Here is a 16,038-nt window from a genome sequence, read left to right as displayed (position 1 = left end):
CCCCCGCCGCTTCCGGTCTCGACTTCCGGCCGCGGGGAGCAGCGCTTCCGGGACGGCAGCGGCGCAGCCATGGCGACGGCTTTCAAGTGAGTGCTGGGCCCGGCGTGTTTCTCGCCTGATCCCGAGGGCCGCGGGGGCCTGCAGTGCCTTTACCCCGCTCTGCCGCGCTGCGCCCGGCGCGGGCAGCGCTCCGCTTCGCTCCCCTCGCGGCGCTGCCGTGTGAGCCCCGCGGGCGGGGCCGCGGTTTCACCCCGAAGCTTCGCCGGGGCAGCGCGACCCGCTCTGGGGCGTCCCCGTGCACGAAGGGTGCGGCGGGGAGAGGGCCTGGATCCCGGGTTGTACGAGCAGGGGCTGAGCGACCCGAGTTTGGCCTGCCTGAAACGGGTAGCGGGGGATGTGAAGAAGACAGAACCACGTGGAAGCGGGTTGAATCATAGAATAGTTAGGGTTGGAAGAGACCTTAAAGATCACCTCGTTCCAACCCTCCTGCCATGGGCAGGGACATCCCGCTAGATCAGGCTGCCCAAGACCTCGTCCAGCCTGGCCTTGAACACCTTCAGGGATGAGGCAGCCACAGTTTCCCTGGGCAACCTGTGCTAGTACCTCACCACTCTCATAATGAAGAAATTCCTCCTTATGTCTAGTCTAAATCTGCCCCTCTCCAGTTTATACCCATTCCCCCTTGTCCTGTCACCACAACGCTTTATGAATAGTCCCTCCCCAGCTTTCTTGTAGGCTCCTTTCAGGTACTGGAAGGTTGCTATAACATCTCCTCAGAGCCGTCTCTTCTCCAGGCTGAACGATCCCAACTCTCTCAGCCTGTCCTCCTATAGAAGGTGCTCCAGCCCTCAGCTCATCCTTGTAGCCCTCCTCTGGACCCATTCCAACAACTCCATACCCTTCTTACATTGAGGGTTCCGGAACTAGACACACTACTCCAGATGAGGTCTCACAAGAGAGGGAATAGAGGGGCAGAATCACTTCCCTCGACCTGCTGGCCATGCTTTTTTGACGTAGCCCAGGATACGGTTGGCCTTCTGGGCTGTAGCACACATTGCTGGTTTGTATTGAGCTTTTCATGCACCAGCACCCCCAACTACATCTCTGCAGGGCAGCTCCCAATCACATCATTACCCATCCTGTATTGAACTGTGGATTGCCCTGCTGTAGTGTAGCGCTTGACCTTGTTGAACCTCATGAGATTCACACAGGCTCACTTCTCCAGCTTGTCCAGGTCCCTCTAGATGACATCCTGTCTTTCTGATGTGGCAACTGTACTTCTCGCCTTGCTGTCATATGCAAACTTGCTGAGGTTGCATTCAATCTCACTGTCTATATCATTGATGAAGATATTGCACAGCACCAGTCCTAGTAAACACAGTTCTTAGTAGATGCGGGGTTGAGGGAGCTTGTGGTGAAGGTTGGTCAGCTGGGGAGGCTGTGGTATCTCCATCCTGGAAGACTGGGGAAGTTCCACTGGACTGGAGGCTGGCTGATGTTGTGCCCATCTACAAGAAGGGTCGCAGGGAGGATCCAGGGAACTACAGGCCTGTCAGTCTGACCTCAGTGCCAGGGAAAGTCATGGAACAGGTGATCTTGAGTGCTATCATGAAGCACATGCAAGAGAACCGGGTGATCAGGCCCAGTCAACATGGGTTCACAAAAGGCAAGTCTTGCCAAACTAACTTGATTGCTTTCTGTGACAAAGTGACTCGGCTGCTGGATGAGGGAAAGGCTGTGGATGTGGTCTTCCTGGACTTCAGTAAAGCCTTTGACACAGTTTCTCACAGCGTTCTGCTTGAGAAACTGTCAGCCTCTGGCCTGGACAGGCGCACACTCTCCTGGGTGGAAAACTGGTTGGATGGCCGGGCCCAGAGAGTGGTGGGAAATGGTGTTAACTCCAGCTGGAGGCCAGTGACAAGTGGGGTTCCCCAGGGCTCAGTGCTGGGTCCAGCCCTGTTCAATGTCTTTATCAATGACCTGGATGAAGGCATTGAGTGCACCCTTAGCAAGTTTGCAGACGACACTAAGCTGGGTGGAAGTGTCGATCTGCTGGAGGGTCGGGAGGCTCTGCAAAGGGATCTGAACAGGCTGGACCGCTGGGCAGAGTCCAGTGGCATGAGGTTTAACAAGGACAGATGCCGGGTCCTGCTCTTGGGGCACAACAACCCTATGCAGTGCTACAGACTAGGAGAAGTCTGGCTGGAAAGCTGCCTGGAGGAGAGGGACCTGGGTGTGTTGGTTGACAGGGACTGAACATGAGCCAGCAGTGTGTCCAGGTGGCCAAGAAGGCCAATGGCATCTTGGCTTGTATCAGAAACGGCGTGACCAGCAGGTCCAGGGAGGTTATTCTCCCTCTGTACTTGGCACTGGTGAGACCGCTCCTCGAATACTGTGTTCAGTTCTGGGCCCCTCACCACAAGAAGGATGTTGAGGCTCTGGAACAGGTCCAGAGAAGAGCAACAAAGCTGGTGAAGGGGCTGGAGAACAGGCCTTATGAGGAGCGGCTGAGAGAGCTGGGGTTGTTTAGCCTTGAGAAGAGGAGGCTGAGGGGAGACTTCATTGCTTTCTACAACTACCTGAAAGGAGGTTGTAGAGAGGAGGGTGCTGGCCTCTTCTCCCAGGTGACAGGGGACAGGACAAGAGGAAATGGCCTCAAGCTCCGCCAGGGGAGGTTTAGGCTGGATATTAGAAAAAATTTTTCATGGAAAGGGTGATTGGGCACTGGAACAGGCTGTCCAGGGAGGTGCTTGATTCACCTTCCCTGGAGGTGTTTAAGGCACGGGTGGACGAGGTGCTAAGATGCATGGTTTAGTGTTTGATAGGAATGGTTGGACTTGATGATCCGGTGGGTCTCTTCCAACCTGGTTATTCTATGATTCTATGATCCACAGAGATGGTGAGGTTGGACGAGGCCCTAAGTGATGCATCTGCTTTGGTGAGGGTTTGGACCCGATGCCCTCCAGTGGCCCAGCCAGCGTGAGCTGTCCTGTGGCTTATCTTCACAATGAAGATGGTGAGGCTATCTAACAGGTTTTCCAGGGAAGTTTTGGACGCCTCGTTCCTAGAAGTGTTCAAGGCCAGGTTGGATGGGGCCTTGGGCAGCTTGATCTAGTGCAGGTGTCCCTGCCCACGGCAGAAGAGTTGTAATTAGATGATCTTTAAGGTCCCTTCCAACCCAAACCGTCTATGATTCTGTTCTGTGAATCTGGGAAGTGGAGGAGGGTAGCCTGCTCTGTTGAAGGGAAGAGGTACGGGGAGAATGAGTTTAGTGAATCATTACAAGAAGGTTATTACAATAGGGAACTCCTGGTCCTTTTAGAATCATAGAGTGGTTTGTGTTGGAAAATGCCTTTGAAGATCTTTGAGTCCAAATCTTTGTGAAGAGCAGGGACGTCATTTTCTTGATCACATTCAAAGCCCCATCCAGCCTAACCATGAACACTTCTCATGATGGAGCATCCACACGTTCTCTGGAAATCTGTTGCTGTGTCCTTCCTTCTTCCAGATTTGCTGCTTAAATGCAAACATGCAAACTTAAATGTGAAACAGGGTCTAGCAATTTCTCTTACCTTAATAGGAAGAGAATAGGCCAAGTCTTGGGATTAAAAAATAGTAGTACAGGACCAATATGTGGGGAACCAACAGGGGTTAATTCATGCTTGCCATCATGAGTTGTGGATACCTCTACATGTTAGTTTGCGTTAGGAAAACTTACCTTTTCCAGTTATCCTTTCTTTTTTCCCTACATGTGCTTATTTTAACAAAACAGAGCATACTTTGTTCACATATTAGCAACACTTTCTTACTAGAAAAGAACTACTCTTTCTTACTAGAAAGAGTATTTCTTACTTTATTGTCCTCTGCTTAAAATACTAATACACAAATGCTGTTAGAAATATATAATTAATAATAAGCATTAATTATTTTTCAGGAGAAGTGCTACATGGAGCATATTTCTTAATTTTATATTTTCTTAAAGATTGTAAGAAAAGCTAACGTTTCAAGACTATAAAATTGTTTTAAATAATTTTGTACATCTGAATACAGCCCTTGAATTAGCAAATACTTCAGACGCGGTAATAAAATTATCCTTTCTGCATTTCTTCAGAAACATTCTACACCCTTGTCTCAGTTAACGTTCCTTTTGAGTTCAAACTGATTGTCAAGATTATTGAGGTGAAAGGTAGTAGGTTTTGTTAGGTTTATCGCACAGAATCACGAAGTGCCAGGTTGGGAGGGACCTCAAGGATCATCTGGTCCAATGTCCAAGGTAACACTGATGATCCTCAAGGATCATCTGGTCCAAGGTGATGTATATTTTAAATAAGATGGCACAGCACCCTGTCAAGCTGAGCCTTAGGAGTGTCCAGTGTAGAAGAATCTACCACTTGCTGGGGGAGATTATTCCAATGATTAACTATCCTCATGGTGAAAAATTTTCTTCTGGAATCCAACTGGAATCTTCTCAGGAGCAACTTACCCATATAACCCTTTGTCTTTTCCATGTGATTCCTTGTGAAAAGGGAGTCTCCATCCTCTTGGTAGATATCCTTTATGTACTGGTACGTGGTAATACGGTCTCCTCTAATCCTTCTCTTCTCAAGGCTGAACAAACCGAGTTCTCTTAGCCTTACTTCATATGGGAGTTTTCCCAGTCCTTTGATCATCTTGGTGTATGGGCAGGCAGGTTCCTTGTAAGGGAGAAGAATTTTGAAAGTGAATGTAGGAAAATGTCTTTTTCTTAGATAAGGTTAGAGTTGTCCCAGCTTTCTGGAACCGTATTGTTAAGCAGCTTTGCTGATGATCTTGATTCTCAAATTATTTGTTTTTGTAGGTTTGTGCTTGCTTATCTTTTTACTCTCGTTTATCTACTCAGGAGCTTACATGAGAACTTCTCTTTTTATTTGTTTTAGAATGGTGGAACCACTGGAATACTACAGAAGATTTTTGGTGAGTAGAACGTGATATGTGCGTGCAAATTGCTTGTTATCATTTTTTTTTCTTGCTTGGTTCTGCTTTTCATACAGAATTTGTCTGTATGGAAATCTTAAACTGTAAGGGTAAACCAAAACTCAGTGAGCAAGGGAAAAATGGTCATACTCTTCTGAATGTGTTTTTGCATCTATATGTGCAATTGGTGCTGTGGCAGGTTGTTTCCCTGTTCAGCTTGATGGGTATATGCTTCTCTTGGCCTTGAGAGGGATGCAAGTTAAATGTGACCAAGATGGTGATGCAGGTTTGTGTCTGGTACAGAGTTATTTCAGGCCAGTGTTTTAGATGCTACTGAAAGTAAGTAATAGAGAACATTGCTGTTAACCATGCTTTCTGTAACTGTGAAGGAAAACCACTTTTTGGTGTGTTAAATTAGTCTGTCCCTTATTAAGGTAGAAATCGATCCAGTATTATTGCAGTCAGTTTTGGTTCTCATAATGGAACCAAAAATCTTTGCTTTTGAGAAGCTTGAAATGGTGATGAATAATAATTTGGATCTAACACAGTCGTGAATTGATGCCATTTTAGACTCAATATTCAGGTATTGTATAGCTTCTGACCGACAGCATTTAAACATTGGGGATTTTTGAGAGAATGTTTTTTTTTTCGTTTAGTTCACTCTAACATTAATTTCTACGTGGTGGTGAGGGACGGGAATTGGCTAAAACGAAAACCTAAACGATGCAGACTGGTAGAAACTCTTGTTTTATGGGATCATCGAGTATTAGTGCTTGAATGATATTCTGAATCTAGCCGTTTGCACTTATCATCGAGACAATCAATCTACTGTTGTGTATGTATTTTTTAAATAAATTGTAATAAATTAAGAACAGATTTTTTTTTTTTTGTGGGCACAATCTATATATCAGGTGATGAAAAAGTGTCTGGAATGTGATCGAGTTTTGCCTAGCATTTTTGTATGTCAGTATTTCTGCTAAAAGGTTTTATATGAACTTGTGTAGCATAAATATTGGTGTTTCATTTAATAAAGTTTGTTTTCTAATTTGAACTTTATGATTTTTGTATAGAAAGAGAACTGTCGACCGGATGGAAGAGAGTTAGGTGAATTCCGGGCAACTACTGTCAACATAGGCAAGTGCTTATTTGGAATCATGATGATGGGGGAGGTATCTTTAGTCTTAGATTATAATAGTGACCTTAATGACTTGCTAGTTAGTTTTCTGGGTGCTTGCATTTTGAAACAAGAAAGTGGGAAGATTTTTATGCATAGTTTCAACAAGCATTCAAGAGAATGCATGGTACAGTAATATATTTGAGCTTTCTTACTCAGTCCTGTTCCTGGGCTGGCGTGCACAGCACAATTTAGGTGCTTGTGGGAACTTGTCTGTTTCTAAGTTCAGCAGTGTATGTTATAGATCCTGAAGACAGCGTGTATGCCTATGCTGATCAGTGAAAAATTGATGCCTTAGCATCTTGAAAGAGGCAGTAACTCCTGGCTTCTGCTTTGTTCTAAGTGTGAGCAACTGTCTCAAGCAGGAGCAAGGTACATCTTATGCAGTGAGCAGCAGCACCTTACTTGCCTTTCTTACACCTTGTAATTTCTATGAGTAAAATACAGGCTTGCTTACCAGCATGGAATAGTTGCTGATTGTTGCTCAAACTTGACACTGCAGGTCTCTTCCATTGTACAATGCTGCCTTCCATTAGGTCTTGCTGTAAGTCAGCCAGAAGGTGGACTTAAGGAAACCAGCTATGACTTCTAGTTTAATAAAGTACACCAGAGATCAATACTGGGTCCAGTGCTGTTCAGCATCTTCATTAATTATCTGGGTGATGGTGCAAAGTGTACCCCCAGCAAGGTTGCATTTGACACCAAACTAGGAGGAGTGGTTTATAGGCCAGAAGGTCATGCTGCCATCTAGAAGGACCTCAACAGGCTGGAGGAATGGGCTGACATCAAGTTCAACAAAGAAAAGCACGAAGTCCTGCACTTAGGGAGAACAGCCCCAGGCACAAATGTATGCTGTGAGCCACTCAGCTAGAAAGGAGCTTGACAGAAAAGGGAAAGATGGTCCCGGTGGATACAAAGCTGAACCTAAGCCAGCAGTGTGCCCTTGCTGCAAATAAGGTCCATGTTATACTGGGCTACATTAGACAAAGTATTGCCAGCAGGTGGAGGGGGGTGGTGTTTCTCCTTTATTTAGCACTGGTGAGGCCACACCTGGAGTGCTGTGTCCAGTGCTGAGCTCCCCAATACAAGAGAGAGATGGACATACTGGAGAGAGTCCCAACAAAGGGCCATGAAGACAATGAAGGTACTAGAGCATCTCTTCTGTGAGGAAAAGCTTAGAGGGGTGGGACTGCTCAGCCTGGAGAAGAGAAGGCTGAGAAGTGGATGTTACCACGTGTATAAATACCTCAAGGCAGGGAAGAAGACAGAGCCAGACTCTGTTTGGTGGTACTCAGTGACAGGACATGAGGCAATAGGCACAAATTGAAGCACAGGAGGTTCCCTCTGAACATAAGGAAACAATTTCTTACTGTGAGGGTGGCCAAGCTCTGGCACAGGTTGCCCAGAGAAGTTTTGGACTCTCCATCCATAGTGATATTAAACAGCTGTCTGGACACAGTCTTGGGCATTCAGCTCTAGGTGGCCCTGCTTGAGCAGCAGGGTGGTTGGGCCAGTTGATGACCAGAGATCCCTTCCAGCCTCAACCACCCTATGTGACTGAATGTTTAATATAGAGATTCTGTTCCCACCCTGGGCTTATTGAGACTTTGTGTAGCCTGTGTTCAGTGTCAAACAATGGAAAGCAAACAGTTTGTGAAGGTGGATATTAATTAAGGCCCTTTGAATGGAAAAATAGGTTGTATTGAAGAGCACTTTCTCTCTTCAGGTTCAATTACGACTGCTGATGGTTCTGCACTGGTGAAGTTAGGAAATACTACGGTGATTTGTGGAGTTAAAGCGGTACAGTTGGTTTTTATTTTAATTTAACTGTTAGCTGAACTTGTACATCATGTTTAGAATCAATGTCCTACAGAGTTAAAATAATATGTCAGTCAGACACAATTACAGTCTTTCACTTGAATTACTTTCAGATGAGGAAGTTAGTGTATAATTTAATTATCGAACTGTCTAGTCCTATGTATATAGTCTGAGAACATGTATTTTTGTGGGGGTATTGTATATGGGGAAAGATATATATATATATAAAAATGAAGTCTTCATTATTTCTAGATAAAAGCTATATAATCAGAGTTACTAAATATTGATCAATAAGTGGACTGGTAATTAGCTGGCTGGACTGTTAAGTGCCTTTTAACCTCAACTTTACTGCTGGCCTGCCGTGAGCTATGAGATATACGACTGCACATCCCTGTGTGGAATTTTCCCACAGGAGAAATACAGATGGAGACTGATGAAAAATATCTTTTGTAAATGTCACTGTAATGATAACTGGCAAGAAAATGACCATTTCTATATAGAATAGCTGGAAAATATTTTTGTACAATATTAAGTTCTAATTTTTTGTCTTTATTTTTCTCCAGGAACTTGCTGCACCTGCGGTAGATTCTGCTAATAAGGGATATATTGGTAAGTTTTTCAGTATAGATCTTAGGCAGATCTTGTATTGCTTCAGCTAACAGGCTGTAATGAAGGGACAGGTTGAATGAATTTGGGTAAAGTCATATTGCTTTCCTTAAGATCAGTTTCCAAATTGACATAAAGGAAGTGATAGTTCAGAAATTTCACAACTCGTCCTTTTTTGCTTGTGAGCTTTCCATGTAAAGCTACCTTCATTATTGCTGATTCCAGGTCAGGCTGTAAACAAACTTGCAGCAGAAGGAAGTAGGTATATTAAGAGGGGAAAGGCAGTTCATCTAGAAAAGACTGTGGAACGCAACGTTGTGCAAAGGCACATTAACTTTTGTCTTGGAAGTCCCATTAGGCAAAATGAACTCTTAAAACCAGTGAAATAAACCCTGTTTATTTCTCAGAGAACTGTGGAAGTCCAAGGGGTACATCCTCACTCCTGTTCGGAGATTTTTCTGAAGTAAAATAATTCCAGGGAACTGGGACCGTAGACTAAAGCCGTTTTATACCAGGCATCTCCAAAGTATGTTGTTTTCAGTGAACTTGGTTATGCTTAGGTTTTTGTCACAAATGTTTATCCATGTTTTTGCTTCAAGTCTAAAGCATCAGGTTTTAATGGCTGATGAGAAGCAGATGGCATACCAGTAAAGTCAGGCAGTGAGATAGAAATGCTACTGTTTCTTGATCTACTTAAGAATGCTTAACACTTAGGAGTTTATGTGGGGTCATGATGTTCATAGCAGGATTGCAAACAGAAAAAGGTAGTGAGGAGGATGTGCTTCTCCATGGGATAGTTTCTGAGTACAGAATACTGCACGTTCTTTAATACAAACTCTTGCATAACTTGTTTTTGAGGGGAGAAGTAGGAAGTCTTGATTGAAAAATTCTTGGTCTCACCTTTCATTTGAAGTACATAAAATGCTATTAAGAGTGGGTTTTGTCTTATTTCTATTTTTGTTATCCCATTGCCTGCTTTCTTTAGTTTATGACTAATTATTCTTGTTACCTAGTTCCAAATGTAGAACTGCCATCCCTCTGTTCCACGAGGTTTCGCTCTGGACCACCTGGTGAAGAGGCTCAAGCAGCAAGCCAGTTCATTGCAGATGTGATTGAAAAGTAAGTCATCTTAATGCATTTAATACACAAACAACTCTGCAAGACCATTTTCTGTTTCCTAGTTTACCGTCTCATTTTATTTTAGTTCACAGATAATAGCGAAAGAAGATCTATGTATTGCAGCTGGCAAGGTAAGTTGTGCCTCGAAATGAAGAGGGAGGTACTGACAAGATCATAGTGTTGAGACATTAAAGAAGATATTTGAGATTATAGGTTGTTTCTGTTTTTTTTACTTCATAGCTTGTTTTACATCTGAAGTGTTAAAATTCTATATTAGAAATAAGCATCTTGTTGATATGGCCAGCATTTTCTTAGATACTGTACTGCTTGCTTAACTTCTCTAATATCTCACATGTGCAAACCTTTCTTCGATAGCTTGCTTGGGTGTTATACTGTGATATCATATGCCTGGACTATGATGGAAACATTCTGGATGCCAGTACCTTTGCTTTGCTAGCAGCATTAAAAAATGGTAAGTCTTTGCTAGAGCAAGAGAGACACTCAGATTAGCATTAATGGAGAAATATGTAGTTTTTAATCATGATGAATAGGTAGCTGGTTCACTATTCCTAAAGGCTGCTTTTTTTTCCCATCATTTGAATGCTAAATTACTAAAACTCAAAGCGGAAATGAGGTATGGATGCCATAGATGTGCAACACCTAGGGAGCAGGTTTTTTTTTAATATAGAACACCAGTAGTGTAGCCAAAACTCTGTTCTCAGTTGTTTAAAAGAACAGCTGAAATATTTCACTAGTCCTGCACATCTCTAGGCCTACTAAAACCAACAATGTTTAATATTATACCATTGTCATTTTTTATTTCTTCAGTACAATTGCCATTGGTTACTATAAATGAAGAAACTGGTTTACCGGAAGTTAATTTAAAACAGAAGAGTCCTTTGATTATCAGAAAGCATCCAGTTGCCACATCGTTTGCTATATTTGATGAGTAAGTAAGTTTGTAACTGTTTCACACTTATGAAAACAACTGTGTATGTCAAAAAGAAGTGAAAGACAGAGGCTGCTACTACGGAAATTTCTGCACTTCTTAAGCTTTTGTGCTGGTGAGGAGTGCACACTCAGGCTGCTCCACTCGATCTTCAACCCACAGCTTCTCTTGTTGGACTGATCTGTAGTGCAGTAATATGAATGAGTATGAAATCTGCCCAACTCCTCCCTCTGACTTGAAGCAGAACTGGTTCTCAATCGAAAAAATATGGTTATAAGTACAGGAATAGGTATTGGTTTGTGTTTTTGCAGTAACTTTGAGATGAAATAATGTTACCAATGCAGTTAATGTTTTAGAAGTATGTAAATACCTGATGCAAAAGATAGTAGTTTTCAAACAGCTTATACCAAGTATTAAGTCAACAAAGGAAGTAAGAAGTAATGGTCCAGTTAGAACAACAGAACCTCTGGATATGGAAAACATAATTATCTAAGATGAAGTATGACCATCACTCTTAAGTCATTGTTCATGTAGGTGAAGAATCTGAGAGTTCAAAATAATCACATCTGATTTTACTCTTTGCCTGACAGTTTATTGGCTCTTCGTTAGTCCATGCATGTTAAGTATGTGTTCTGCTGCTGTTGATAAGAAATGCAGTCATTTATGGTGATATTCATTTGAGAAGTAAAAAATTACAAATCAGATGATGCTCACTGTACTGTGAAACCGATGTAAGATTTAGGCCTATTTAGAGATATCAGAGGATCTTTCATTCAAGTAGGATATGGGGATAACCCTGAGCACTGAGTCCACCTGCAAGTGTTTTGTAAGTCAGTAAAAATGAATAGTTATGAGTACTTTCCAGTAATGTTAATGGAGCAACATGTAATAACTTGTTTGCATGTTTTTCTTTCACAAGCACATTACTCATTGTTGATCCAACTGGTGAGGAAGAAGACTTGGCAACTGGAACTGTAACTGTTGTAACTGATGATGAAGACAGGTTATGTTCTGTCCATAAACCAGGTACTTCCAAGTTTATTACATAGGAACCTTCAGAGATGATAATCTTTTCTTGACCAAGATGTTCTGTACCTGCTTTACTTTGTAAAATGTGTGTGCTTTATGATACCAGGTTGTCTGCTTGAGTACTTATTACGTGATTTGCTCTTGAAATTAATTTTGAAAGAGGTGGCATAACTGACGTTGTAGGTTCCCATGACCACTGCAGACTCCACCCAGCTGAAAGTCTGTCCTAACCTATGCTCAAAAAGAAGTCACAGCTTGACCTACATACAGCAAAGGACAAATTTTGAGCACTTACAACTTTACAGTTTGTTTCCATTTTCTTTGCCTGAGGCCAGAATTGGGGAACCTGTATGCTCCCCAGATGAATGTTGTTGATTACGAGAATTACTGTTAATACTCTTATTTGGAAAACACAGGTAGAGATACATAGAAAATCAAATTCTCCCCTTTAATTTTTAGGTGGAAGTCCTCTTACAGGAGCCAAGCTTCAGGACTGTATCACCAGAGCAATTACAAGGCACAAAGAAGTAAAGAAGCTGATAGACAAAGTGATAAAAAGTGTTAAGTCCAAGTGAACAAAAGGAGGAGATCTTTTCGAAAATGGATTTGTAAAAATTGTATTTGTTATAGTGTTCACAAACCTTTTATACTAAATAAACAAATACCAATACTACATTTACAAAGATCATTTTTTTCTAAAATGTTTTTCACCCTTATACTATGTACAATGCTGCCGAGTGTTAAAAAATACAAGATAAAAGGTTCTCTTAAAAAACTTAAATGACTTAAGGAGACATAGCCTTAGCCCCTTTCTAGATGAAATATCTTAAATTCTGTAAGGCTGGTTTTCAGAAACAGTTCATTTATTTCAGTATAGTGTCAAAAGTTCATTTTCTCACCTGTAAAGTAAAACACTGATTTGTTTTTAAGCTTTCTCCTTTTTAATCTGAAAAAAAAATTCCTCTGAATTATGTTTTATTTAGCGGGAGGCGGGGGGAGCAAGTCTCAGGATTCTGGAGGGGCCAACGTGCCTCTTTTCTTTTTACTTTTTGAGTGGCTGCCTGAACGCTGTTGATGATGCAGATGAGCTGCTTGTGCTGCTGCTGCTACCATAGCCATTTGATGCTGCAAGAATTGCAACTGCTGCCGTGAAGGAAAAGGGGGAGAAAAAGCTTGTTAGTGTTCACTATAAAGCTGTTTCCCATCAGGAAGAATGAAGTGGAGGGGGTTGGGGGGAGGGAGGGAGATGAATAAAAAAATAAAAATGAGGAAGCACCAGGTTGACAAAAGAAACGGCTCCAGTACTGGGGCAATGAGTACAGTCAAGCAGCACCAGTGGCACAGAAGCCTGCTGAGGGCAAATGTAACGTAAACATTTTACACATGTATGTGGACAGCTTTGTTTTTTTGCCCTTTCTTTCCATTGCAGTAACTGCGGTAACTCAGCAACTTCAGTGAATGTTTGGGTTTCACGGCACATTTTTAACATAATTCCTTTTCAGTGTATACACTGCATTTTCTGTTTGTATCACAAAGAGGAGACTGTGCTAAAAAAATACAGAAATACTTTCATAAAGCATGTGAGCGACAGAATGCTATAGGAATGCTTTTCTGTGCACTGACTGTAGCAGTGCTACATTTGAACTTACAGGTGCTTATATTCACGCTGCTTTAGAAACCTACTGGCACCTGGCAGAGCTTATTTAGATATGTGCCACAAGCACTCCTTGAATGTTAGCAAACCAGGAAGGTGGATGGCTTAAATGGATTAAAATAAATTCAGTGCTCCAAGCTGAGAGAATCATAGATTTCAAATCTCTCATGATGCAGTTTCCTAAAGTTCATGATTTTTTTCCCCTTTGCAAGACCGTGAAGACATTCAGTTAGGAAAAAAAAAAAAGTTAAAGGGGTAAGATTTTCGGTTTTGGAGCTGAGAATTTTATTTTAAATTGTTTTTTTTTTTTTGTCTTGCTTTTAAATACAGTCAGAGTGAAGTTGCTGGATTACTTGTATCTGTTGCTGCTGCTGCTGCAAGGCTTGTTGTTGCAGTTGTAAGGCAGAAGAGAGCTGGAGTTTCTGCTGAGGAAGGCTTTGCCCAGGTCTGTTCATGGCAGAGCCAAGCTGAGACAACACTAAGAGAGGAGAAGGTGAAAGCAGGCAGGTCAAAGAGATCAAGTTGAGTTTGTCAGGGTTAGGGAAGGAGAAATAGAAATAGATTGTCATAGAAAAGGGGGATGAATAGAATTAGTTTCAGAGTCAGACTGGAATCAGTACAGAATAAAATATACATGATATACATGCTCTGTTATAACGTTATGAAGTGCTTGTGAACACACAAAGAGGTTTCTTGTACTGGATGTTAAGCACACAGTTAAGGAAGCATTCCTCAATGAAGTCTGGCATGGAAGTTCCTTGTATTTTCTTTTTGTATCAAGCATGACTAATTTTCCCGTGATATTATCAATTTACTACACTTAACTGCCAAGTAAAGCAGAAAAGTGTATGCTTTGGAAGTCCAGTGTTTCTTATACAATTCATGTGCTGGTAATAAATAGTAACTTGTTCTGAACTGATGTAAGTCTTCTTCAAGACCAAACTTCATTTTAGTGTGAATTTACCAATATACACACTTAACTATGAAAGGAGGTTCAGCAAGCACGTACCTGTGCCTTGAGGTTGCATAAAATTCCCTACTCCAGTCAGGTTAATTACAGCAGCTTGTTGGGCAGATAATGCCTGATCTTGATTGGATGGACCTTGGTCAGACCCCTAACAAAAATGAAAAGCTTGATCCTTATTACCAAATTTTGGTATAAATGAGTAATAAATAAAGCCAGCGTGAAGGCAAACTTTTGAAGACCCATTAAAAAACATTTAACTCTACATCTTCCAGAGCGTGTGGACACAGGCTATAACATAATTACTATTAAAGCAGAACGAACAGATGCCGAATGCCCCAAACCAGCTGTTTTAGCAGACATGGTATTATGCCCATTACCCCACAGAAGTCCTATGTTGTTGTCAACCTCCCTGCAGTCTGCAGAGACTATAGTTCATGGGTGTAATGACATTTCCTGTCCTATTCCCAACCCCAAAGTCTTCAGGTGACACCAGATACCATCCAAGCACAAAGGTCCCAATCAACTAAAATATGAAAAGTCTAACTTACATTCACAAGCTCATACTGTGCCACACACTCCTTAATTTCATAAAAAATACAAACCCTGCTTTTGAAATTTTATTTCCAGAAGAGAGAAATCCTCAGTCATCACTCAATAGAATTAGCGGAGTCTGATCTAGTGTCTCCTGAGGTTAAAGGGCACTGAATTATGACCTTTTCTAGAACTTAAAGTTCATTCATAAAGAGGGGAAATAAAGTATTCTGTATGTGATTTAAGCAAACAGCATGGCTTATCAGTCAGAAAGAAAGAAAAAAATCTTTTGAGCTGATGCATTTCCAGGAATTGCCATGCTTCTTCAGAATAACCATATGAAATAATGCCACTAAGAGCTAGGTAAACTGGATGAAAAGATTGCACGTTACAAAGACATCATCATCTTGATCGCAATGACTAAGACAGACTTACAAAACCATAGAATCAGCATTTGGGGGGAAAAAACCCTGAGTATGAGATAAGAATGTATACATTCTGTTGGCAGCACAGAAAATTCTTGGTTGTCTGGGGTTTAGTTTCTTTCCACCAAGCACTCGCATTACAGCACTGTGAACACACAGATTCTTGTCCTTAGCGAAAGCTAAGGGATCTGGTATTGGTAATAGCTCATTTTAGCTAATGACCCTAGCCTAACCCTGTGATGCCAGATAAAAGAGAAGCTCCTTTGGGAAAGTTAGGCAATGCAGATAGTTTGATTTCCTCCAGAACTTTCTGCCACAAGAAGGACTAGGCTTACATCAGCTTTTTTGTAAAGGCCCTTAAAGTTCAATGTCTGGAAAATAAAATCCAATAGTACAGGCTTGCATGATATTTTTTTTTTTTAAGTAATTCAACTAGTAACTGACATTTGGATTCTGAGAATAAATCTGAGTCTCCCATTAAACTGCCCCCATTCCAGAACAAGGCCTTTGACACAGGAGACTACACACCATAAAAATCATTTTACAGAGGCACCTTATTTATGAACAGTCTACAGCAGCACAACAAAAATTATTATGTCGAACAGTATCCTGTAGAGACTATTTTGTAAACAGAAGTTTTGCATGGCTTGGAAGACAAAGGACACAAAAGCAGAGCAGCTGGTTTTCTGAAGCTGCTGCATTAGTCCTGGTAAAAATTTTAGGCACAGGTGGAACCAACCACTCAAAATTTGTCATTTTGAAAACACTCAGACTGGTCACTATTAAGACTTCAGGATTCTTCAGTGATTAAAG

At 41.8% G+C, this 16,038-nt stretch overlaps 3 protein-coding genes across 12 annotated transcripts in view; 1 reads left to right on the top strand and 2 right to left on the bottom strand.

Moving 5' to 3' along the window:
• The window catches only part of SMAD9 (SMAD family member 9), a 340,867-nt gene that overhangs the window by 87,521 nt on the left and 237,308 nt on the right, over positions 1-16,038 (bottom strand). The window lies entirely within an intron of this gene.
• Positions 9-12,323, top strand: EXOSC8 (exosome component 8). Its single transcript, XM_069882277.1, has 11 exons — positions 9-86; positions 4,917-4,953; positions 6,024-6,087; positions 7,854-7,927; positions 8,509-8,554; positions 9,565-9,670; positions 9,756-9,801; positions 10,046-10,142; positions 10,499-10,619; positions 11,539-11,645; positions 12,108-12,323. Exons 1-11 carry the CDS (start codon positions 70-72, stop codon positions 12,221-12,223), a joined length of 831 nt encoding a protein of 276 aa, XP_069738378.1. The 5' UTR covers positions 9-69; the 3' UTR covers positions 12,224-12,323.
• The window catches only part of SUPT20H (SPT20 homolog, SAGA complex component), a 32,771-nt gene continuing 29,223 nt past the window's right edge, over positions 12,491-16,038 (bottom strand). For all 10 annotated transcript variants that reach the window (XM_069882145.1, XM_069882194.1, XM_069882162.1 and 7 more), the window contains 2 exons: positions 14,312-14,417; positions 12,491-12,791 (listed from right to left, as the gene is read on the bottom strand). In XM_069882145.1, coding sequence (XP_069738246.1) covers positions 12,691-12,791; positions 14,312-14,417 — 207 coding nt within the window. In that variant the 3' untranslated portion in view covers positions 12,491-12,690. The remainder of the gene's footprint in view (positions 12,792-14,311; positions 14,418-16,038) is intronic.

The sequence above is a fragment of the Phaenicophaeus curvirostris genome, chromosome 1 (genome assembly GCF_032191515.1).
Source record: "Phaenicophaeus curvirostris isolate KB17595 chromosome 1, BPBGC_Pcur_1.0, whole genome shotgun sequence".
Lineage (NCBI taxonomy): Eukaryota > Metazoa > Chordata > Aves > Cuculiformes > Cuculidae > Phaenicophaeus > Phaenicophaeus curvirostris.
This window is presented reverse-complemented; position numbering and strand designations above follow the sequence as displayed.

Bases quoted from the DNA above. Each gene is read 5' to 3' on its own strand.
- EXOSC8 (XM_069882277.1), top strand. The intron at 9,671-9,755 runs GTAAGTCATCTT...ATTTTATTTTAG, and splicing joins ATTGCAGATGTGATTGAAAA to TTCACAGATAATAGCGAAAG. The intron at 9,802-10,045 runs GTAAGTTGTGCC...TTTCTTCGATAG, and splicing joins TATGTATTGCAGCTGGCAAG to CTTGCTTGGGTGTTATACTG.